Source organism: Egretta garzetta, unplaced genomic scaffold (genome assembly GCF_000687185.1).
Source record: "Egretta garzetta isolate BGI_Z169 unplaced genomic scaffold, ASM68718v1 scaffold18, whole genome shotgun sequence".
NCBI lineage: Eukaryota > Metazoa > Chordata > Aves > Pelecaniformes > Ardeidae > Egretta > Egretta garzetta.
In genome coordinates this window covers 3,629,480-3,653,510 of record NW_009260616.1, presented here as the reverse complement: position 1 = coordinate 3,653,510, position 24,031 = coordinate 3,629,480, and the positions used below count along the sequence as shown (strand labels likewise).

The 24,031-nt window shown below is 39.1% G+C and overlaps 2 protein-coding genes across 2 annotated transcripts in view; one reads left to right on the top strand and one right to left on the bottom strand.

Moving 5' to 3' along the window:
* CEP85L (centrosomal protein 85 like) overlaps positions 1–24,031 on the top strand; it is a 157,470-nt gene that overhangs the window by 80,305 nt on the left and 53,134 nt on the right. The window contains exon 3 of the mRNA XM_035900711.1: positions 1,476–2,242. Within this exon, the coding sequence (XP_035756604.1) occupies positions 1,476–2,242 (767 nt within the window). The remainder of the gene's footprint in view (positions 1–1,475; positions 2,243–24,031) is intronic.
* On the bottom strand, positions 15,044–15,202 carry PLN (phospholamban). Its single transcript, XM_009645230.2, has one exon. It carries the CDS (start codon positions 15,200–15,202, stop codon positions 15,044–15,046), a length of 159 nt encoding a protein of 52 aa, XP_009643525.1.

Below are 24,031 nucleotides of genomic sequence, written 5' to 3'. Positions count from 1 at the left end.
TATAATGTATTTTTCTCATGAGGAGTGTGTCTGTCGGGCTGTATTATTTTGTGTTGTGCTGCGAGTGCAGGGAGTGAGAAAGTCTGGTCCCAAATAAGGAGAAGTATGCAAGTTGGGGGGTAAGGTTATCTTTATTTGGATACGTAGAAAAAGTGCCTTGGTTCTTAAAAGTTGTTGCACCATTGGAAGCTTTTTTTCTTTTTCCTATCTGTGGCATGGTATATTGAGTCAAATATATCCTTTGAAAGTGTGCCTAATTAATACTGTGTTCTGGCCTTTACCAAATCACATTAACCTAGTGTAGCCATCAAACTGGGTATGTCAGTTGTACTTCTAGAGCAATTTATTTTTTTTTTTTATTTTTTTTTTTTTGTGTCCCACTATGAAGTCTTGTACCATCTGACAAATACCCCCTCAAATAAGTTCTCTTTCAGTTAGGATGAGAGAAATGAGAAGAGTGTATCTGTCTTGCTCTTGGCAAAAAGGATCCCAAAAGAATCTTAATTAGAGCAATTTCATTCTGTTTATCTGCCATGAACCTAATGAGCAATATGAGCTTGCTAAGGTGCAGCCATGTGACTTGGTGGGAGCTGATCCTCTAATGAGAGGATTAGGTGTTTATTTCTGGTTGTCCACAGCCTGTGATGCTAAGCACATGTCCTGGGCATGCGAGAGGTCTCAGCCAGTTCCCAGTAACCTCTCCTTTACCCCTCTCATCTTTGCTCTTCCATTCCCTCCTGAATATCACCTCACTGATTCCTCTGTTCTTGGTATTTCAGCTTGGGATAGATTTAATAAACTATGCTACACACAGTTTCTGTGTGGTATTTAATTTGGGTCTACAAGTAACACAAAATCTAAACAGAACATACTGTTTTTCAGAATCTTGGTTTTTAGCAAATCATCTGGGTAGGTGTAGTTTGAAATTAGTGAGATCCAAAAGGGGTGAACAGTTCTGTCCAAGAGGCCATCATTAAACTGGCTTGTCTCCAGCACTGCAATTTTACAGGGTGCATTTGGTGAATTGTTTTGCCTTTAAAAAATGAGGAGTGATGGAAGAGGAACCAGTTCTGGGGCTCCTGAATTGTGATACCTCTCCTATTTATGATGTAGAAGCTATTTAAAATTACCTGGGGTTGGGCAGAAACCCAGCCTGCCACCTCAAAGCTGGGGAATGAACGCTGCCTGAGCGTTCTCGCAGCCTGAGAATTGTGTCCGGAGCTGCTGTTGCCACTGCTTAGTACAGTTCTCCTTTTTGTGATGATGGCACCCGGGCAAAATAAATTTGAAATTCTCCTGCTTCAATAGGTTTCCATTCTCATAATCTTGAATGGTTCAGAAGACCCTATTTTGTCAAGAAACCTGTTTCTTCTGTTTTTGCATTTCACCTTGAATTTGCTGTTTTGCCCTTTGGGCACTGATGTTAATGTGAGTTCTGTATTGTACTTATTTACATGATACATCTCTCTTCCCAGATCATTCAACTTCAAGTGGTACATCCTCGTTTAAGCCCAGCCGATCACTGGTTTCTATTCCCACTGCCCATGTGATGCCGTCTAATGCCAGCTCTTCACTTTCCAAACACAGGGAAGCTTTCAAGTCTGATGGCTCAAAATGGAGTACAAGCTTTGTACGGTCAGGAGGAGGCAGAAATCAAGGTTCCCTGGACAATTCTCTTGACATGAAAGATGCAAGACCAGTAAGAAAATGGTCCTCCTTGTCTAAACTCAGCTCACCAAATACCTTCAGCCAAGATGGTAGTAGTCATTCAGTGGACTCCAGGGCTAGTACAGACAAAGCTGTCTCACCACAATTAAGGACAAATGGGCCAAGTTGTTTGCATGACAGCATGGAGTTGCTAAAAATCGAGGATAAAGAAATGGGTAAAAAACGATCTTCTCTACTGGACTGCAAATACAAATTTGAAACATGCAGTAAAGATGATTTTATTTCAGATTCCTCAAGTAGGAGACATGCCTTAGACTTGACTTATAGTGCCTTACCTGAAAGCAAACCTACGGCAGCCAGTTGCGAAGCTTTCGGACAGAGATACGCAACTCTGGGACAACAGGCTGTGAGTGGAGCTCCCATACAGCCAGCAGTGAGGACTCAAATGTGGCTTAAAGAACAGTTACGTGCAAATCCCCTGGACTGCAGGACTGCTGAGGAGCCCTATGGCATAGCTGCATGGCATGTGCAGCAGCTTGAAGATTTTAGAACAGGAGGTGAACAGCCTGTGCAGGTAAGACTAAAGCTTAGTGTTTGCTGCCATCATGTGGCATCATGTGTTATACCTGAGGAATAGCATCAGGCAGTTTTTAATAAAATAGGAAAAAGGGAACAGGCTGTCTTAACCAGGTGATGGTGCTTTTAAACTTTGATTGGGGATGCTGTTGCTTGTTTCTCAATATTACCCGAGTGCCACCAGTTTTCTTCTGACATCTGCTTACAGCTTACTCTGATTCAGTGTGCCTGTCTACATGAGACTAGCATCTCTTTTTCTGAGGCTGGACACAGTAAGATGTTCATCAAGTAACATTTTCAGCAGCTCTGAAGAGAGTCTTTGGTCACAGTGTAGTGGGGCAACGTGAATGTATTTTGATCTGAATGGATTTACAAAGAGGCTGCATCTATTCATTCACTGAAAGAGGAATGGCTCCTGCATACTGCAAGGATGAATGATCAGTATCACTATGACTAGGATTTAAAAACTGAATTCAGTTTTATATTAATGCTTATTTTTTAGCTAATTAGTATCAACTATTAGTGGTCAACTATTCTGGTTTATTTAAATTAAATAATACATAATTATGTGTCATACTTGAAGTATTGTCATACAGAAAACACCAAACATGCAGTTTTAAGAGACAGATAACCCTTTCTAAAACGAAGATTCACAATCTTTGTTTTCAGCTCTTACCCTAATGGAAGAAGATAGCTTGTGAAGGAAGGCGGCATTTAAAAATCTAAATATTCAGGTTTACCTACATAGGTAAACTTGACTTGCCAAAAAAAATCCCAAGACGATTACAGTATATAGATTTTCCTAAAAGGCAGTTTGAGGTTAGACTAGGATATTATCTGAGCAGATATAATCTACCTGTATGTGCAGATACCTATTTTCTCTAGCCTGAAGATCTAGTAAGTAACTTACAAAGAGTTGTGCTCAGATTTGGTTGTTTCTTCTGTTGTGTATTGAAGGAAAGACTGACAGGTTCAGAGGATCTCAAGATCCAATTTTGCTCTTAATAGTGATCTAGATTTTTAATTTTTTTTACCTTAAAAAAACCTGAATCCAATTAATATGGCCGAACTAATATTAATCCTTAAGGGTCTCTCTCAAAATCTGACATTGTTCCAGGGAGTCACCCTTTTACATTACCCTTATTACTATAGAAACCTCTAAGCTTTTTGAAAATTTCAATGTTGAGAAATTACCCAGGTAGAGAGCGGAGGCTTGAGGGGTCCTCTCGGAGCCAAAGTGATGGAAGCTGGCTCACTGCTGAGGCTGGGTCGGGGGCACTGCCAGCTGGGCTCCTGGCAGCTACTGGTGGCATCGAGGACCACACAAGGCGTTCGGGGAGTGAGAGCAGGGTACCATGGAGGAGCTAAGTCTGTCCATTCATTCGAGTCTTCCTGAACACCTGTGAGACGTGTAGCCGACTGGGCTGTCAGCAGTGCTGTCTGTGAGCTTTGCATGCAGATTACTGTGCCTGGTGGTTCCCCTTTTGGATTTAAATACACATTCAGAATAAGCTTTATTTACTTCTTTCCTTCATTTCAGTATATGCCTCTTCATGATTTCTTATGTACCTTTCACAACACCTTGTTTTGGATGGGTGTTTCAGAAATTCTTACTTTTGTTTAGGTCAAAACAACTCCCAGCTTTTGCTTTTCATGTCTCACAAGTGATTTCTCACTCGGATTGTGATTAAATGCAGTGTCTCCTTTTTGTATGAAGGCAAAGTTTCATGTTTGAAACAGATGAAGCCATATATGTTGTATTATGCTTATCCAAACCCTTCCCTTCATACAGGCATTGATGCCGAGCTGTGTTTTGAGGATGGAGCCAACAGGGGGAGCACAAGCATTATTGATCTCTTTTGGCTGAATTTGTTAAATGGTGCTGCACCTTTTCAGGTGTTTGAGATTGTAAGATTATAGGATGAAGTTTTACCTAAAACTGTTCGGTGTTTTTTTTATTTTTTATTTTTTTTTCTTGCTCATGTTATTTTTATATCTGTATCTGTATTGACGTATATGTTACAGGATCCAGCCAGCCCCTGGCTTAGCAAGCAGTGATCCTGTCAGCTCTCTGTTCAGTCCTGGAAAACAGGGGAAGTCCTTGAAGCTGTGACGTTTGCTCTGCTTACCCTGACTTCCCTCTTGATTGCGAGGGGGGGCACAGGGAGTTGGACAGCAATTAAGGGCACAAGGGATGCAGAGAAGGGTCCTCGTGGCCTTAGCAAGCACTTCCATTGCTATGATTTGGAGTTGCATTGATGGGCCTTGAAATGTGATCTGTTACATTTTCTCAGGTGAGAAGATGTAGTTGTGAAATATGACCCAGAGAAACAGAAAGTTAAAGTGCGTGCAAGAGTGAGTCTTTGGCCTCTTACAGGTGTTCTCTCCTGGCCCTCCCTGCTTGCCCTGTCTTTCTGCCCAGAGGTTACAGCTGTCTAAGGAGGAGGGGTGCCAGAAGAGATGAAAAAAGGAGAATGGTTCTTTCTGTCTTGACACCTGTTGGTTTGGTTTTTTCTTAAAGAAACCTCAGCATAAGGATGGGGTAATCCTGGTTATACGTGCAAACTGGGGGATGAGAGGTTGGAGAGCAGCCCTGTGGAAAGAGATCTGGGGGTTTGGGTTGGTGGCAAGCTGAATATGAGTCAACAATGTGCCCTGGCAGCCAAAAGTGCCAACTGTGTCCTGGGGTGCATCAGGCACAGCATAGCCAGCTAGTCAAGGAAGGTGACTGTCCCACTCTGCACTGCAGTTTTGGGCACCTCAGTATGAGAAGGACATCAAACTATTAGAGTGTGTCCAGAGGAGGGTGACCAAGATGGTGATAGGTCTTGAGGTCAAGACTTGCGAGGAGCAGCTGAGGTCACTTGGTTTGTTCAGCCTGGAGAAGAGAAGGCTGAGGGGTGACCTCATGCCAGTCTACAGCTTCCTCGTGGGGGGCAGCAGAGGGGGACATGCTGATCTCCTCTCTCTGGTGACCAGCGATAGGACACATGGAAATGAAATGAAGCTGTGTCAGGGGAAGTTCAGGTTGGACACTGGGAAAGGTTCTTCACTGAGAGGGTGGTTGGTCACTGGAACTGGCTCCCCAGGGAAGTGGTCATGGCACTGAACCTGTCAGAGTTCAAGAAGCATCTGGACAATACTCTTAGTCATAAGCTTTAGTTTTAGGTAGTGCTGTGAGGAGCAGGGAGTGGGACTCAGTGATCCGTATGGGTCCCTTCCAACTTGAGATATTCTATAATTGTGCTATGATTTTTTTTTTTTTTCAAAGATCACCATATATGCACTTGGGAACTGATATGCTATTATTTCTGAGAAACTAAGAAAACTACAAACCAAAGTGGAATATGTATCTGGGAAAGAGAGAGAGCAGAAAGCATGAGATTTTGCTAGAGGAAGCTGGTAATTTATAAAAGGGGGGGAAAACCTCACCTCTATAGAAGCTTTTTTATTTTTCTTTTTCTCTTAGTGGGGATTATCTTTTACTATTTTGCTTTTAATAAGTATGTATGCTGATGGAAATGCAGTGTTTTTTACAGGAGTGAAAAAATTACAGTTTATCATCCTTTTACTTTCAAACCACCAGTGCCAGACAACACAAAAAAAAAAAATGGCCTTTGCTTTTAACTGAGAATCTAGAGCAGCTTTGTGTGCCTTTAAGGTAGGCTGGTAGAGGGAGAGACTATAAAGGGCAGCTGTCATGAATAGACAGCAACAATTTTCTTAGTTGGTTTTGAGGACTCATGGTTCGGGAACAGCTACTGGACTTAATAATACAATTTACAAATAGATTTTTATGCCTTCACAGACTAGTATAGACAGTTTACCCCACAAAACTCTGAATTAGGGTTTATTTTCATAAAATCAGACAATCTTTAAGTTACTATGAAGCATAATGTATTACAGCCCTTTAAACACGGTTCCAAGGTTAATTACTCTCAAAATTAAGATTCTCTGCTCCCTTAATAGTCTGAATGTAACTGAACTCAGCATCTACCTGTCGTGTTTTTGTTATGCTTTGCTCCTGATATTAAAAAGCCTATAATGTGACTTTTCCATTCCAATGGTAAATCATGTTTTTTAAAGTAAAATATTTACTGTGCATTGTAAGGGAACCTCAGTGTTGGGTAGAAGACCCGCAACTACTTTGAGATTCTCTTTCAGGACATGGTGAGGTTTGCAACTGCAGAAAAAGTGCTGTGGATCAACAGAATGGCTCTTCAGAGAAGGTGCATTGTTCAGCTGTGGGTCTGATGTTTGTACGTTTTGAAATAAATCACCAAGGAGGATCTGGTCTATGGTTATTGTATAATATCATGGAATTGTATATGAAAATCTTTTTCTCTAGCTAATATGTACTATTCAATGTATACTTTTTGAAGATAAAAATTCTCCTATGCATTTCCAATGAGCAGATTTTAACAGTACTTCAATGAAAATAATTTCCATGCAGGATTTATATTTCACCATACACTTAAATTGTTTTCAGTGTACAGTTGACCTTTCAGCAGATGGGGCCATTGTAATACCTTTTTTCTGTTTTTTTTTTTTTTTTTTTTTTTTTTTTTCTTTTAACCTCCACAGTAAGGAAGTGTGTGATTAGGCCTGTGTTAAGGGAAAAAATGCTTACAGTATGTGACAGGGGTCCCATTTACTGAACTGGGAGGCCATACAAGTCTGGGTAAAAAGCCTGTATGTTTTCATGTTAAAGGCATTACTTAAAGCCTGTTTCTGTTATCTATCCTATTATCTGAATGTACCTAGGTACATACTGTATGCTAGTCCAGAAATGAGGTTTAAAATGAAAGCATGCCTTTAAAATTGAGGGAGATAGCAATAAGAAGGAGGGTTTCAGAAGGTCACATATCTACTTATTAGCTCTGTACAATGTTGTGGGCATCACACGATGAATCTCTGTTTTTTTCCACTGTATGGGACATCTGTATGATTTCTTCATAGTGTGCTAATTTCTGTCAGAATGCAGCAGAAATAATGGATGGAAACTGCTTAAGTGCGTCTTCTTCCTTTAATGTATCTGGTTTACTGTTTTTTCTTTAATGAAGAAAACACTGCCTTGTTCATACCATGCATGTAAAAGTTACTGGAAATTAATTTCAATACATTTAAATACATTTAAAGATACTACAACAATCTTCATTTCAAAACAGAGAAGGAAGAAAGTAAACTGCATGCATACCTAAACATTGGTAAACAAAAGCTGTAAAACTTCAATTGAAAGAAAAAGTTACAGCATTCTTCAAATAATATGGTTGCCACAGAAAACTTTATTCTTAAGTGCCAACTCAAAACTAGTTTTTCCTAATGATCCTGGCAGATCAGAAAACTAAAACCGACTAGTATCAACATTTTTCCTGTGTCGCATTTTGATGAAACCATACTTTTCAGCAAAATAAAACTTTTTAACATGAATAATTACCACCTTCAGTTAGCAGAGTGAACTCCTTCACTGTGAGCCACAATTAAGCTTTTCTGTTCTGTTCCTTTTGCTGTGAAGTTGGTAGTCCAGCAACTGGGATTGCATTCATTATGGTGCATATGTGGGCTCAGTCTGGAGTAAGCGCTAGCAGATGATGGGAAACCAAACTTAGACCGTGCTTGACTGCAAAAAGAGACTTGGCAGTCATTAACTGATAACTTGCCAATTTTATATGTTGTCTCAGGAGAATACGTATTTCAGTTTCAGCAGTGTATTTCAGCGTTCAGTGAAGATTTTATTATTTTGGTTGCTGGCTGAGAGGTTGTTTCTTGAGCTTGTTTCTACATGCTAATGGCAGAGTTTCTTATAGACTTCCTTTGTATGTAATTTTGGATCTGGAAGTACATGATTGTTGGTGGCAGTAGTAGACTCATCTTTCTCCTTTTATTAAAAAGGAATCTGATTTTTATTTTGTGTTAGGGCTAACTCGTTTGACTAATTTCAGCTATTAAACTCTCACAGTGGTTTCCCTAAGATAGGAGAACTTTTGAATATATAGAAGAGCATACAGACAATAACCTTTGTACCAGCCCGAGCAGCATATCAGTGGATTGCCATTTTGTTGGGAAAATAATTTTTATTCTTCTTTAGACTAGAATGGGTTTCATATCAGTTTCTGTGGTTCTGGTATGCTTTGTGCCATCTATGTCAAGCACCAGCAGAAATACTCCCAAATAACACATAGCTACGTAACTTACAACATAAATTCCTAGTATATAAATTTACATATTTTTTTTAAAGCAGAATAATTCAAGATTATCAAAACAAGTGTTAAAGTGCTTACAGTGATGTAGCTGTGCAAAGTTTTTTTGCTTTGAATGCAAAGAGACAGGAATTGATATTGCTGTATCAACATAAAAAAGCTATAGGTGTGTAGTTTGCAGAAGCTGTTTTAAATGTTTAATGCACATAGAGCAGATGAGAGAAAAGCATTCATTTTGACTACCCATGCTGCCCCAACTAGTGTTGCCTAAGCTTTGGAACAGGTAGCATAGAGTGGAACATACTGGCTTTTTCCCGTGAAAAGTCTTTTTGCAGATCCAATTTAGATGGGCCTCTTCCAGATAACTGAACCACCCCACAGTAACAGTAATCGTCTGGAAATCCTGTTTGTGAGCATGAGTAGTTCAGCTCTGTAATATATTCAGCACTTGTGAGAAGTGCTGAATCGGGGACGTGCAAACAGAAGGCTTGAAGCTGGGGCTTCCCTGACCCCATGAGCAACATCTGCCTCTCTTGCAAGTGTGCAAAAGACTGTTAATATGCATATGTATGGCGTTAAGTTTACTGTACAATGCATAAGTGTTGGTGCACTTCGTTCCCACGTTGTACTTGGGAAAGAGAGATGCTAAGAGTAAGCTGTTTGGCCCCAGTCTGGCCACCTTCTTTCCCAGCATATCTCAGGTGTGTAGAGCTACCTCCTGGGCAAATAACTCTAGCAAAAGCAAGCTCTTCTTGGTCGCTGTCCTTCTCAGGGACCCGTGGGGAAAGTACATCATCCTGTAAGAAGCTTGTGTTGCATGCTTAATGTGAGGACAAGCCATGGACTGGGTGATTGCACTGGCAAGTAACAAGTGGTATGTCAAATACAGCTTGAGAGCTCCCACACTGCATGCTTGAACTGTGCGTAAGTGGTAAATCCCGTTCCTTAAGGATGTAGCATATGTGTGTTTGTGCAGATGCACCTATTGCTCGTGTACGTGGCAGCATTTAGGGCTTCGTAGGCACGGTTATGATACCCCTTGTTAATGGCCATTTGGTTTTCAGTTGTTTTGACAGCTTCTTCTTTTGATACTGCTGGATAATGACTTCTAGCTTTTAAGGTGCTGGTGTGAACCGTAGGTGTCAAAAAAGATGTAACTAATAATTATGCTTTCATACTTAAGCTTAGCTTAACCCCATCTTGGCTGCTGCAGGCTGCGTTTCACAGATATCCTTGCTTCTGTCTACAGCATCTCTGCTTTTTCTCTCCTCAGGTAATTTGATGCATGCTGTCAGTCCATCGCAGGTGTTCTGTTCTGCCTTCCTGCTGTATCTGTGTCCTTTCCCGTGAAGTACAGTTCTATAGAAATCACATTTTAAAAATCTGATTTCTGCTGTTCCCTTTTGCAGAAATGATGTTCCTCGAAGGCTGCAGATCTTTTGTAGATCTTAAAATACAAGTCAGCTCTAGTAGTGAGAAAACTACCGTAACTGCTGATGCATACTTGGATTTTTTCCTGTACTCAGCAAGGCCCTAGATGCTTTGTTTACTCAGTGGCAGGTGGATAATTGTGTGCAGCTTTTAGGATCGCTTTCTGATAAAATAGCTATGTGGACACTTTCTCTAACTGTCAGATATTTCAGTCTCTGCAGTCTTTGCATATTTAAGTTCAGATAGTTTTAAGTGTCTACATTATCACTGCAAAACCCTCAAAACAAGATTTGAGATGGAAGTGGAGCCTCACAGAGGTTCACATCAGCTTCACAAGGATAAATGCGAGCACCAGAACCAAGACAATAAGCAGAAAATTGAGTAGCAGGTTGAGACCTCTGTTGTTAGCAAGATCCATAATGTGCATCTGTCTGCCCTCTTGTGCTTGTGGCAGACTCTTGATCGTAGCTTTGGGTTGCTCCTTCAGTAGTAAGTAATGTAGAGTCACATGGATTTCATTGTGTCTTCAGCTGTTCACCTGTTTTTAGTTTCTGCCTCCTAAGAAAAAAATACTTCTTTACAATAACTAGATTTTTTTTTTTCTCCTCAAAAAAGGAATTTGGATGGTCCTACAAGCCTTTTTTTCCACATACCTTAAAAATAATTAAAAAAAAGAGGGTTAATGATAGCTTTCATTTTGCTACTGAAGAACTTCTGAAGAACTGACTAACGGAGAAAGGACTTGAATTTTATACAGCTTAGCTCTTTACTTTTCAGGCCCATTTATTTTTCAAAAAAATTACTATTCTCAAGACTTACTCTGTTTTCAGCAATAGATTGTTAAAAATTTACTTTTTAAAAGATCTCTCTAGATGCAAAAAAACCCACCAAACCCAAAACTTTCTCATCTGGACAAAATGTAACCTCTGTTAACAGGGGTGTTTCCTACCCTCCTAGGGTTTGGCGTGGTGCAGCGCAGTAGGTAGTGTTTTGCCAGCAGTGTGCTGTGTAGGATTCATTGCAGCTTTGCAAATGCCTTATTAAGAATCTAGACTGGGCTGGCAGAGGATGCATCCTTAGTGCTTTTAATAGCACATATGCAATAGCTTATTTTAAGATGGTATTACTAACTTGGAAATTGTGTGGAATATATATATATATAAATGAAAGAAACAAATAATCACTTGGCACTAAGAGTGAAAAATTGCCAAAATTTTCTTTCAATAACCAGCTAAGTGTTTAGGGAAGATCACAAGAGGGCAGTGTTTTCATAGTTTTATATTTTATACAAAAATGGAACTTTTGGTCTTTTATCTTAAAAGAAATACAACAGGCTTATAAAGCAATTGGTTTGACTGAACTAACTGTCAGATAGTACAATAAATCTCGGGCCTGTTTTAAATTAAATTACCAGGGTTCTTTCTGAGATGAGCATCAGTTTTTAAAGGAATCCTTATAAATAATGTTGTTCTGTTTTTAATCCTTGCAATGAACGGGAGGTGTTTGCTCATCTTCTTCCATGACCAAAACAAATTTATTACCCATCCCCAGTAATACCTTTAATAAAAGATGCTTATGGATTTTGTAGGACTTCACAAATATTTTCTAACTGAATTTTGACAGACACTATTTATTAATAGCCTTACAAATACAGGGATCTGGTCTGTAATCTATAGTATATTAGTATGCTTCCAGATATGAACAAGAATATTCTCTAAATGAATGTGTTCATTACTCTGCTTTAACTTCAGCAGAGAGGATATAGGTAAAGTACATCTCTACATGATTGTATATGTCTGACATGGTTATTGTTCTGTATGTATTTGTAGCTAAACTTACATAAAAGTTCTTTACACTGGGGGGGCAAAAATTTTGTGCATGTTTTGTGAAAAATTTTGTTTAAGCCTATTTTACACTTGTCTTCCCAGTGGGTGGTTCAGTTCTGCTAGTAAGGGCAGTTTTCTGCTAAACTGATGGAGAAAAGTTAATAAAAAAATGCAAGTACGTGCTGCCCTCTAAAGTGCCTTACTGACTAGTCTTGATTGGAACAAAATTTCTAATTCTGAAATGAGTAGTCTTTTCAGCTAGAGAAAAAACGGGTAGATTTATCAATACTTGCTGAAGAGCTGGCTGGGGAGACACATCTTTTAAACCAGCGTATTCTTGTTCCTGATTCAGCTCTTTCCCAGTATAAAATTGCTGTGGAAGTTTGTAATTTGTTTTTTTTTTTGGGGGGGGGGCTAAGAATAATACCGGATTGTTGCTGTTTAGCTGTCTATCAGTATGTGAGATGAAATTAGCAGAAAGACATAGCCTTGAGTGGAGTGAAACAGAGAAATGAAAACTTAATCCAAGCTACATGCTATGTTTGGAATTATTATTACGGGTCATAAAAGTAGTGAACTTTTTGATTACACCTTCATAAAATTCATTAGGATTGCTTATGTGCAGTAGTTGGTGAGTGTAAATTAAGAATGTGTAAGTGAAGTGGACATGGCAAAATAGGCAAGGCTACTGCTGAAAACCAAAACCAGAATAAAAAGAGTTATAGAGACTCAGAAAGCTGTGTGATGACTAGCTCTTTTTCACATAACTTTAACAAGTAGATGATAGAATGTATGCTTCTTTCTAAATGGAATTGTATTTAGGGATCTTATTTTATGCATTAAAATATTTTCAAGCAGTCATTTTAATAAATAAAAATACAGTAGCTGATAGTTTTAAAGCCCATATAAGTATGCAAAGAAGAATGTACTATGTACAAAAGGTTTTATTTTTTTTTAATCTCTGGGTTCAGTTGACATTAGTGATATAGAGGATGGTAGCAGTTTTTCTGATCATCAGAACCCTAAGACACAAATGAACCATACAGTACATGAAATTTATCTGCATTGCTGTAAAATAAAAGTAGGGATTCCATTTTATTTATACCTTGGTTTTGTTCTTGTTTATTTATTGTTTTTAAATAAATAATGACTTTTCAGGTACATAAGAGGAAAATCATAGGGGTTTTTTTATGGGGGCGGTAGGGCTTTTATTTTTTTAGCAATGCTTTACTTCTTTATATTCCTGGCTTGTGAAACCTATAATCCCAACATGTCCTCAGAATGTACATGTTGATATTTTACTCTTAACACCTTTTTTGTATACTGTAAAACTGTTGTCTGTTTCAAATTGAAGTTTCTTGAAACACCTCCAAAGCAAACTAAAACTGGAAACCCTATCCATCACAAAAATATAGATTTAAAAAGAAGTAACTTTAGGTTTTTCTGTTCTTTTATTTTTTTCCCACACACACGCGCACTCTGTTTGTAGCTTTTCTGAAGAGGAAGAATTAATAGGAAAAGTGCATTACTAAAATCTCATGCATTTGTGAGAGTGATCAGAATGCATGAAATGGAGATTTTCATTGACAGTCCAAATCAGTAGAATTCATATACTAACTTGCAAGGGGCGTGTGTGTTGCCGATCTCATCAGTGCTTGCTGTAATCTTCATACAGTAGCTAATTTCCTTCAGTGATTAACCTTATTTCAGAGGTCTGGTCTCAGTATATCTATTTGCCAGTTAGGAAGTGCATCACCACTGGATTTGCTTGCATTCCATTGAGTACATAGCTTTTTTCAAGGATTTCTTTCCTTCCTGCTCAGCTGTTCATTATCGACCTCTACTCGTGGAATATGAAGTCTTAAAGGCAGAATACAAGATGAAGATAAATTTATTTTCATTTTCTGTATTCATCAATAGGATTACTTACATAGGTTGGTATAGAAAGATGCCTGTTTAAAAAATAGTTGTCTGTTTGATCTCTGTCTCTTGATTTTTGAGCTCTTTAAATTTGAAAACTGTATAAAGTTTCTAGTAATTTTGCTTAATACCAGCAGCACGTGGGAGAGTTTGAAGTCTACTGCTCAGTCTTGTTACTTACAACTGCTGGAGTAGAAACTTTATCTTTTATGTGTATAGACTGTGGTTTACATGTTGGAAAGATATTTCTGCAATGCTTTCCGTCCTGTGCATAATGGCACTTATCATTTAATTTGGGAAGTACTTGCTTGCTCTCTAACAGGCATTTGCAGTTGAAGGCAGTGGTGTTACTTGCATTTGAATGATACACTTCAATCACAGCAGTAAGTGACCCTAACCTTTTTCTTTACCACATCAGATAGAAACCACCTTGTGTGACACTGGCAAATACTAAATTTTCTGTAGTTTTAAACCAAGGAGATTATTGCATGAATTACAGCAGGCCATGATAAAGTTGTCTGAAGCCAAATATTAAGAACTCTGAGAATTATTTTTTGAGTTGTGCCAGCTGTCATGTCACTTAAATGACTACAGAAAATGAAATCTTCTATACCAGTGTGGTAGTTGCAATTTTTCTGCAAAACATGTTGAAAAAACTTTCCAGATGTCGCTTAGTTCTGTAAGGTTGCATCTAATGAAAAATACTGAAAATTAATTTGCCTTTTTTTTCCAGATCCAAGTTGTGTGTGTGTATACACACACATATGTACTTTTATATATATATACACATATAAGATCCCTTAAATAGGGAGAAAAGCATGTGACGTAGTTTTTATTTCTGGGTTAGAAGACATTTTTTATTCTCATATTCCCTTAAAACCACTGAAACAATTTGAATGCCTTCAGTTGATAACACAGAGATGCAGCACCTTGAAGTTAGCAGAGCAGAAATTTTCCTAGGATATGTTGAGGGCTGTGTGCCTGTAGCTTTTCTTTGGAGAACATGAGCCAAATTTAGAACCCCTCCAAGGACTTAAGGATTTTCAGAGGAAATTTAAAAACACTCAGGCCCCCAGAAGGTGAAGTCGCTGTTTGTGTGATCTAGCTAAAACCTTGAGGAACTTACCAACTCCATGAAGAGGCAGTACTTTACCCCATTCAGAAAAGACATCTCTTGACCAAGACAGACAAATTAGGTCATGCACAGCTTTAACAACAGCCTCTAAACACTGTTCTGCACAGAAGTGTGTTTTTAATACATGTAGCAGGTAGTAAGAGAATAGTGCAGTGGTTGGCATATACAGCTCTAGTCCAAGGGCTAGCCCCTCTCACAAGAGGATCCTTGCATTGGGAGTTGCAGGTGTAGGTTTCTTCCCTCTGGGGTGACTTTCCTAGAGGACAGTGCAGAGAAGTGCTGGAACTTCAGAGGAGCATCACAATGATACAGATCAGCAAGAGGCAAATTAAAATCAGGCAGAAATTCACAAAGAGCTCTTGGAGCCTTTGGCGTGCTTGTGGGTTGACCTCAATAGTTGAGGCTCTCCTCAGAGCAGAGCGGGTTATGTATTGGACCTTCTCCATGGCAACAAGAAAGCAGAGGGCACAGATCAGAGGTTTTAGGAGTGCAGGAAAGAAGAGAAGTTGTCAGGAGCAGTGCAAAGTGCCTATTATCTTCTCTTTTTGTTTTAGACAGCCTTTGTGGAGCTGGGGAAGCAGGAAAGTGAAGAGTTAGAAATGCAGAAGTAAAGTGGTTTGTTTAATGAGTGCTAATGGAGATCATTTTAAAGTTCTAAAAAGCCTGAAGTAAATAGATTGCCTTTACAGTGTTTTTACTTTAAAACAGGATTGTAAAAAATTTTGGTTTTCAAGTTAAGGTTTGTGCTGTATTGTACTTCTGAAGGCTACCAAGCGCCTGCTTCTTAGAAGTGGTGAGGAGTTGTAAAATGGAAATTGTGGGTATGTGGGTTTTACCCAGATCACTGCTTTGGACCCTAATCTGTGTATCCTTTACAGTCTGTGAAAAGGCCATGACTGATTTCCCTCCCACCCCACGCCCTTACACGTTATTTGTTCAAGCACATGCCAAAGCCTGATGGTACGGCTAGAGTCACACACCTTTCAGCCAGGAGATCTGGATATTACTGCTGGCTGTTACTGACCCGGGCAGATAATCTGATTTACCAGTACCTTATTCTGGAAGAGAAGGAAAGAAGTCTTGTTGAAGCATTTCCATTCCAAGTAAAAATTCTTTATGGTGCGTAATTAAAAGCTAATGCATCACTGCTGTAGAGAATTTTAGTAGTATATTTCTCAACAGACAAAACAGAATAAGGACTAAATTTTTTTATATACATACAGGACAATGTGTTACAAAATGTAGGTGCAAAGGCAGAGACCTGCTATGAAGAGCAAAATAAAGCGTGTATAAAACTTTGTCTCTTAAGTGAGTGTTCAAGTGTGTTTTCCCCCTGTTTAATGGCAGATGGAAGCACAGGGTGTCAGTTGTCTTAAAACTCCCAGTAAGTAGTTGTGGTGTAAAACCCTCCTGTTCGAACCTTCCATGGCAAGAGGCTGGCTTTGATACACGCTTGCTTAGCTCGTAGCGAGGTGGATTCTGTAGGTGCTATCACAATGTGAAAAATTGGTTTTCGAGGTGGTGTTGCATGCATCTCTCAAACTTTGCTCCTAAAGCTGCGCTTGCCCCTATGAATTTATATCGTGATCGTATCTCTCACAGAAGGCCTCTCGTTGTCATCTTTTTTGGGGGGGGAGGGCAATAAATGTAACTCCTATCTACTCATATATGGCACATAAAGGAAAACTGATTTTTAGATATCTGCTGCCTAAATTAAGTGATGATCCTGACTGAATCAGAGATACTTGGTTGTCCATGAGTTTGTCTTTAGGTGTGGCTAAAATTGAAAAACCTTAAAATGAAACAAATGTCTTTCAGACTCTTTCTTTTTTAGTCTCTCTATGTTGGGCTGTAGAGTGAAATGGTGCTGTATGAGCAGAACGCATGTGCTTCCAGTGCAGTGTTGGTATTTAAAAAGACTTTCAAACGAAACCAGATTACACATGGATATTTTAATACCTTTAGAGGATTCCATGTGATGACATCTCCTCCTGAAATTGAACTTCAGATTTTGTTATGATGTTTTGAGCTATAGTTGATCTTAATGTTTTTGCGAACACAACATACACCAGGAACTTACTTTCATAGTGACTATAATTTTTCAGCATTGTTTGACTTTATGCTGTACCTGGTTTTGTCTATTTAAGCAGTTAAAGTGCTTGCCAAGTATATTCTGCTTAGCTCTTTGCTGGTCACTGTCTGCTCTAAGTGCACTAAAAGGAAGACATGCACAGGAATTCTCAAGTGACTTGGCCGAAGACACATTTGTTCTCCCAGCCCAATACCGGCTGGGGTGCATTAGGCTGTTTATCCTCTTCTAGACAAGGCACAGTCGATGAACCACTAATTTATGCTAGCACAGAAAAGTTTGTGTAACTAGCTTGTGTGACAGACACTGCACAGAGAAAAGTATTTCCTGCAGATGACTTCATCACAACTTACGTCATTTTTTTTTTTTTTTTAATGCAGGGTGTGTGCAACCTGTGGTCTTTGGGCTGTGTGTGACCTGCTATGGCAATGTATCTGTCTTCTTCTTGGCTGCTGTATTTCTTGGGGCCCTCAGAAGGGCTAGAACAGCATGAGTTTTTACCTGTGTATATGCACATTAAGTCCATTTCTGTGTACTGCGTTAGATTTAACCACACATATGCTAGCACCTGCAAGACTCAGGGGATAAGGACCTGGGGTTTTGAAGTGCTTCTGTAAAAAAAAAAAAAAAAAAAAACCACCAAAACAAAAACAAAAAAACCCCAAACAAACCACCAACAACAAACTACAAAAAAAAAAAACCAAAAACAAAAAAAAAAAAAACCAAACACCACCAAAACAAAAAAACCCCAAACAAACCACCACCAACAAACTAGCTTGTTGGGCATCACAGATACAAGGCCACTGCAGGTGCAGGTGAGTCAAGACAGTGAGATCTCTTGGGAAGGGGCGGGGGGGGAATTATTCTTCCCTTTGGAATAAGTGAGGGATGTTGCTGAGGGAGCAGGCTGTAGGTCAGAAGGCTCAGTCAAGCTGTCACACTGACGTGAGCTGTTCAAACATACATTACCATTCAGGCAGTAAGAAAGGATCTCAGCAAAAAGAAAGAAAAAAAAAAAAGGTAGCATAAGTTAAAATGTATACCTTTTATGACTAGAAAATGGTGTAGAGAGGGGATGAGGAAAGGTCAGAATAGAGTAACTTGGTTTTCTTGATTTAAAAGCTCATAGGGAATTGGAAATATTTAAAACACCTGCATATTGTTTTACCTACTATGTCTGTGGAAGAAGTTTTCTTAGGAGCAAAAGAAGCAAATTCTGTGTCTGTACTTCAACGAAGTTTGTCTTTACAAGTGCGTGGCTTCAACTAATAAACACATACCTTGCTTGTTAATCCTCCATGGTGCTGTCACCCACCTAAAGTGTGCATAAAGAGAAACAGATTCAGTAACGCAGCTGCATATGGGTGGTTATCGAGGTCAAAATGGACAGCCTGAAAAATAATTACACTGAAATGAAGGCTGATCATTGCCACAAATAGGGGATGTTCTCCGCTGTTTAGTCCCCTGTCTGGGTTGTAGGTCAATATTAAGAAGCACTTGCATGCACACAGCACTTCTTTAAGGGAAAGTGCAGCAAAAGGGCAAACTATACTTGACCTTTTTTTAAAGTCAGTGTTACTCACGTGTGGCAAGACTGAGTATTGCACAGGAGAAAATGTTGGCTTCATTGCTATGTAGTTGGGTGTTTGATCCAGGAGTATTAATGGATGTGAAAGGTTTGTCTTATGCACAGCACAAATTTGCAGGAAGAGATCACGTGGCTGACCCCATATGTTACTATGTAGGGGATCCCCTACACCTGGTGCCCTAGAATTAGTCACCGATGACAATTATCGCTTCCTTCTTCACTGACATGTGACTGTTCCCCTGATTTGTATTAGGTTATTTTTATCTTTGTTCCTGGGTGTCCTTCACAATGAGAGGAGGTATGTGACCAAAGTGAAAACTGTGGGCCACGCTTGTTCCTTGTGCAACTGCATTGACTCCATTGAAGTCACACGGGATAAATTTGGCTCCTTTGGAAATGCCACAGCAATTTTAGACACAGCCTGTTTCCTGTCATATGTTTACTAAATGCAGCAGTGATATCAGTGGAATAGAAGAGGTTTGGCATATTTGACTTGTTTCTGTCCCATATGACCAAGTGAAGCCATGGAAAGGAATTGTTAATAAGTAATATTGCATAACAGTCTCTTGCATAGAATTTTACAACGAGATGTCCCCAAAACCCAGTAATTCAGTTTTATCCATTGAAAATAAATGTCTTAATAACCATAAATGTAGCATTGCAAAAAGTACCATCACGTTACGTGATCCTTGGTCTAGTACGTGTTTAGAACTGTTACTAAAAATTACCTGGCCTAAGAAATTCCTTTAGCTGTTTATGTGAGCAGTGTGATACTCATAGGCAAGAAGAGGCATTCTCTGCATGTTCAGAGGAGGTAAGCTTAAAGACTTGTGTGTATAGTGCCAAAGCAAAAAAGAACCCTGCATGCAGGATGAAATGCTGTGAGTTGAATTGAACCTTGAGCCCTTCATTACCATTGTCTGTGGACTGCATGGCCCCCAGAGGAGAAGACATTGCAGAGTTTTAAAGCTCTGCCTGTGCGCAGCAGCTGCAGTTGATGTGTAGGCATGCTTGTCATCTTCACGGGCTGTCCTGTGCTAATGTATATATCTGATTCCAGGTTGCATTGCTTTGTTTTGAACCCTGCTGTAAAACACCACCTCATCTGTAGTATGGAGTCACTGCAGTTGAGACCTCCAAGTCTGAAAAATCTTTTTTTTTTTTTTTTTTTTTTTTGTGTGAGGAAGATGGGGGTGAAGAGTGAAGAAGGAAGCAGTCTGAATTAACTCTAGAGAGGGTCTGTCTCACTACTGTCAATTTACTTCAGCAAATAAAAGTTTCCAATGATATAACAGAAGTTGCTTACAGGTTTTCAAGTAGAGAAGTTACTTATAAAGGTATGTTGTAATTTTTAGTTGTTGTTCTTTCTAAAAAAAAAATACATAGTGTAGAGGTGACTTGCTAGGATTTACCCCAGCAGCTGGATTATGTGTTTGCCTATGCTAGGGGCACAGAATTCTGTTGCTTACTCTGATTTTAGGCTGAGAGTTGCACTAGGCGGTTGTGTCAGTGAAGAAGGGTATTAAGGACATTAGCCAGTTCAACAGCTTGACTGCAGAAAAAGGGAAGTTTGAATTTTTTTATTTTTTTTTTTTTAGAGAAGAATGCATAAAAGGGGAAAGAAGACAGATTGAGGGAGGAAAGCAGCAAAAGAAAATGAGCAGACGAAGAGAGTAAGAGTGTGGAAAAAAGAGCAAGGGGAAAGAGAAAATTGCAGCTGGAGTACATTAAGTCATTGAAGAGAGCTAGAGACTGACTTTTGGCATATAATGTCATTTTTTCAATCACATGCAGAAAACATTTCCTTGGGATGGGGGAAGAAGCAACAATTCAGCTCATAGAGTTTGGGAAGTGCTGGTAACAGGCAAAGCAAACTAATTTTATCCTTTTTTACCTTTTGTTTTAAAGCCTGTTTTGTACTGAAGTGTCAATATTTTTCATGTGTTTGGGAGAGGGTAGGGGAAGGCTCACATTTTTAATGTATATTTTCTTTTTTTTTTCCCCTCCCCCTTTTATTAATTTGTTCCTCTTACAGTCTTCCTTTTGACTAGCTTTGATGTTTTCAGGGTTCTAGCAGCAAGATCGCCAGTAAGAGCCTTTACTTTTCCAGTCTTTCAAGTCCATGAGAATGCGAAAGGTGTAGACGCCAAGAAATTACACTGGTGAATAGCTGAACACCCCAGGCTTGGCACTTTGGTTTTTTGAAGTTACCCACATTCCTTGCAGGTACCTGGGACTTTTATCTGTGTGCTGGTCTGTTTGAGTAGCCTGGGAGCTAATGCTTGGGGCTACTTTTTTAACTCTGGGTTAAATTCCCTGCAACTGCTACAGGACCGTGCAGTGGGACCTTGGGCAGGTGCTTCAGCCTCCATACTTATCTGTTCCCCTAATCAAAAAAAGACATGTAAGAACTGTACACTTTTTTCCCATCTGTTGGTATGATTTGTCTTTTATGTAGTATCTTTCTTTGAGGAAATGAACTCCCTCCTCCACTGCACATACAGAGTGCCTAAACACGTAGTTTCAAGCTGGGTTCTAGGTTTTGGTAGTTCATTTGATACTACTTATTAATAGGAAATGGAGTAAGTGCAATTTGAACTGAAGTAAAAATTGAAATACATCTAGCATGTATAAAAGGTAGAAGTTGAAGGGGGATGTTGCAAGTTGTGGGTTTAACCTTTTAAGCAGCTCAGGGGACAATGACATGGTATTGATTGAAAAAGGAATATAGTAAATAAATTCAATTTCAGAGCAGTAACTTGATGCCAGGAAAGTCCTCTTAAGCCATGCATCAATTTCTAGAAAGCAAAAGCAATCTTCCAGTTCTAAAGTGTCTTGTAGTTTAGGGAAAGTAACATTACTTTCCTGTTGCATTTTTTATCTCTCCAGTTGGCATAAGTTTCTATTCCTAATATTCTATTCTTAAAGCAAATCAAAAGCTGTTTTTACAGCTGTGTAGGTGTCTCCCATACATTTTTGTTTGCTGATAGTCTGAAAAAATCAGTGAAAATCACCTTTACGCTATCTGATGACAAACTAATTTTAATGAGTTTCATATTGTACAATGAAGAACACTATATTCCTAACCTCTTCAGGGGATGAGAAATAAATGCAACTTTTTAAAATACAAACGTGGTATATACAGAAATCTGAATATCTCTAAATGCAAATAATGTTGTCTTGACAAATGAGTGGCAAAAAACCCACAAGACTGCTATTTGCTGTAAATTAAATGCGATGTTTCACATCTGAATTCGTAACATTTGTCACCTGCTGTGTAGCACATGCTTCTGTCACGACTGTCGGCTGTTGGTAACTGAGGTTTGGATGTCTGTGACATGAGATGTTACTAGTGTGAAATTTTTAGATTTAACTTAACAGCTGAGCCACACTGTCATCTACTTTAAATTACCTAACTCTGTGACAGGATGGAGTTCAGATGAACGGGTATCTAACATGCTGTAGCTATGGATGCATTCCAGTACAGAGCTGCCTATAGCAGTTAAGTTTCTGTGTGTACATATCTGTGTGTGTATGCATTAACTCTGTCTTTTTAAAGGTGTGTGTATGTGTTAGGAGGGAAAGATTCTTTTTGTGGTAGAATAAATGGAAACTCCTCTCTCTACTTGAAGGTACATTTTCTATAACTTTAGCCTTGAAAAAAATCTCTCTGTCTGTCTCTCAGTCTTCTTGCTCATTGTAGACATTGGTTTGAAGGCACTGGGAAGTCTGAAGTGCTGCTTCTGCCTACTGGAAACAGCTTCCAGAGAACTTCATAACAGATTGTTTGCCTTATGAGTAACAGGACGTCCGGACACTTCCAGTACTTGTCTATTCAAAAGTGGCACAAGGCTGCTGAGCACAAAACCAAGTACCTGCACATATTTTTGCCTGATGCCTACCAGTCAGTAATAGGAAAAGGAATTAGGTATGTCTGTTCGGTAACAGGGAAAACACACCTCACAAAATTAAGGTCTATATTAAGCCTGTCTTTTCTAAAACCAGAACCGTAAGTGTATGTAAGTAGTAAGGTGTGAATTGATGGAAGGGGGGAACATGACTGTAAGGAGGGTAAATTTATTAGAGAGCTACATATTAAAGAATCATATTCCTTTTAAAAATATTTGTGTATGTAAATACTAAAATGTCCTTTATGTGACATGTTTCTGTTTGAGATGTGCTCTTTTTTGTCTGCAGTGATTTCAAAGCTGGTGTTTATTTTGTTGTACAGTGTGTACACGCTTCCCTTAGTTGGAAATCAATGGATTACTCTATGCATTTGAAATTCTGTTCATGATGTTACAAATCCTAGCTAAACTATTTATCTGTTGTTAGAACCATTCTAGGACAAGTTTGGCAGTTACAGTGACCATCAGGAGAAAATAAACCTTTAAAGGAATTCACAACAAAAATACTATATGAATTTGGTAGCTTGAACTGCAGTTTGGGTAACATGATATAATTTCAGTTCTAGTACTGGCATAAACCACTTAATTTTTTTTTTTAATTAAGGGTACTTTTTCATCATATAGCAAACAAAGGTTTGCTTTTTCAATGTGTTAGATCAAAAAAATGCTTTTCTGAGTTAAGAGCTTTACCTTTGCTGGGCTGTGGATAGGCAGCCTTGGGCAAACAAAAGTGTCTCTACAAAACTTTAAGAGAATTACTCTCTTTGTGGATTCTGTATTAAAAACCAAAACATTTTAAATTTTAAAAGGAGAGGCAGAGGTCTGAGGAAAGTGGTGAAAGTTTCTCACCTTCTGGTGTAATGCTACCTGTATAAATCATCTACCCAAGGACAGCTGGTGTCCCATCGGCATATAGAAAAAGCTCAGTTGCCTTTATTGTCCCTAAAGTATGTCTCTCACAGCATTATATTTTTGACTCGGAGCTGTAATGCCTACATTTACGTATCTTTTGATAAACAATTATAACCAGCTGTTAATTTGAGTAGAGGAGTTTTTGCAGAAAAGTACAGCTGCAGTGCCTTGCTGGTAAGAATTAAAAGCATAAAAGAAGAGAGGTTCCTTACCTCTGGTGTGACTGTGAGTGAAGCACAGGGGAGCCTGCTCCGGGCTGTTGGGAAGTGCCTGTTGATCTCTGGCAACTTGTCCGAGTCTGTGACCAAGTTGTGGGAACAATTGAAGTAGGTTGAGGGGAAAAAATAACAGAAGTTTCAGAGGCAGGACTCCCGGTGTCATTCAGCAGCTCACAAGTTGTGATTGGTCCCATTTCTGCCTTCTGACACAGGCAGTGGCTCCTCTAAACTTGTTCACAGCAGTAATATATTAAACATGGGCAACAACTTTCCTCCCGTGAAGGGAACTGTGTGCCAGAGAGAGCACCTGCGCAGCCACAGGATGAAGGAATCTGGGAAACAGCACGCTTCAGTGGGGTAGCAAAGACAGCTGCTTGCTTACACCCTGCCTTTTCTTAAACATGAGCGTAAATGGGAATTTGTTCAGGGAGCTGTTTTGGATGTGTTACTTCTGCTATAGCAATGTTTCTTCATCATAACAAACTTAAATCTCTAGTGTGGGTGATCACATTTCATATGGGCTTTTGACTTGGAAAGATTTTCTTTTGTACAAGAAGTTT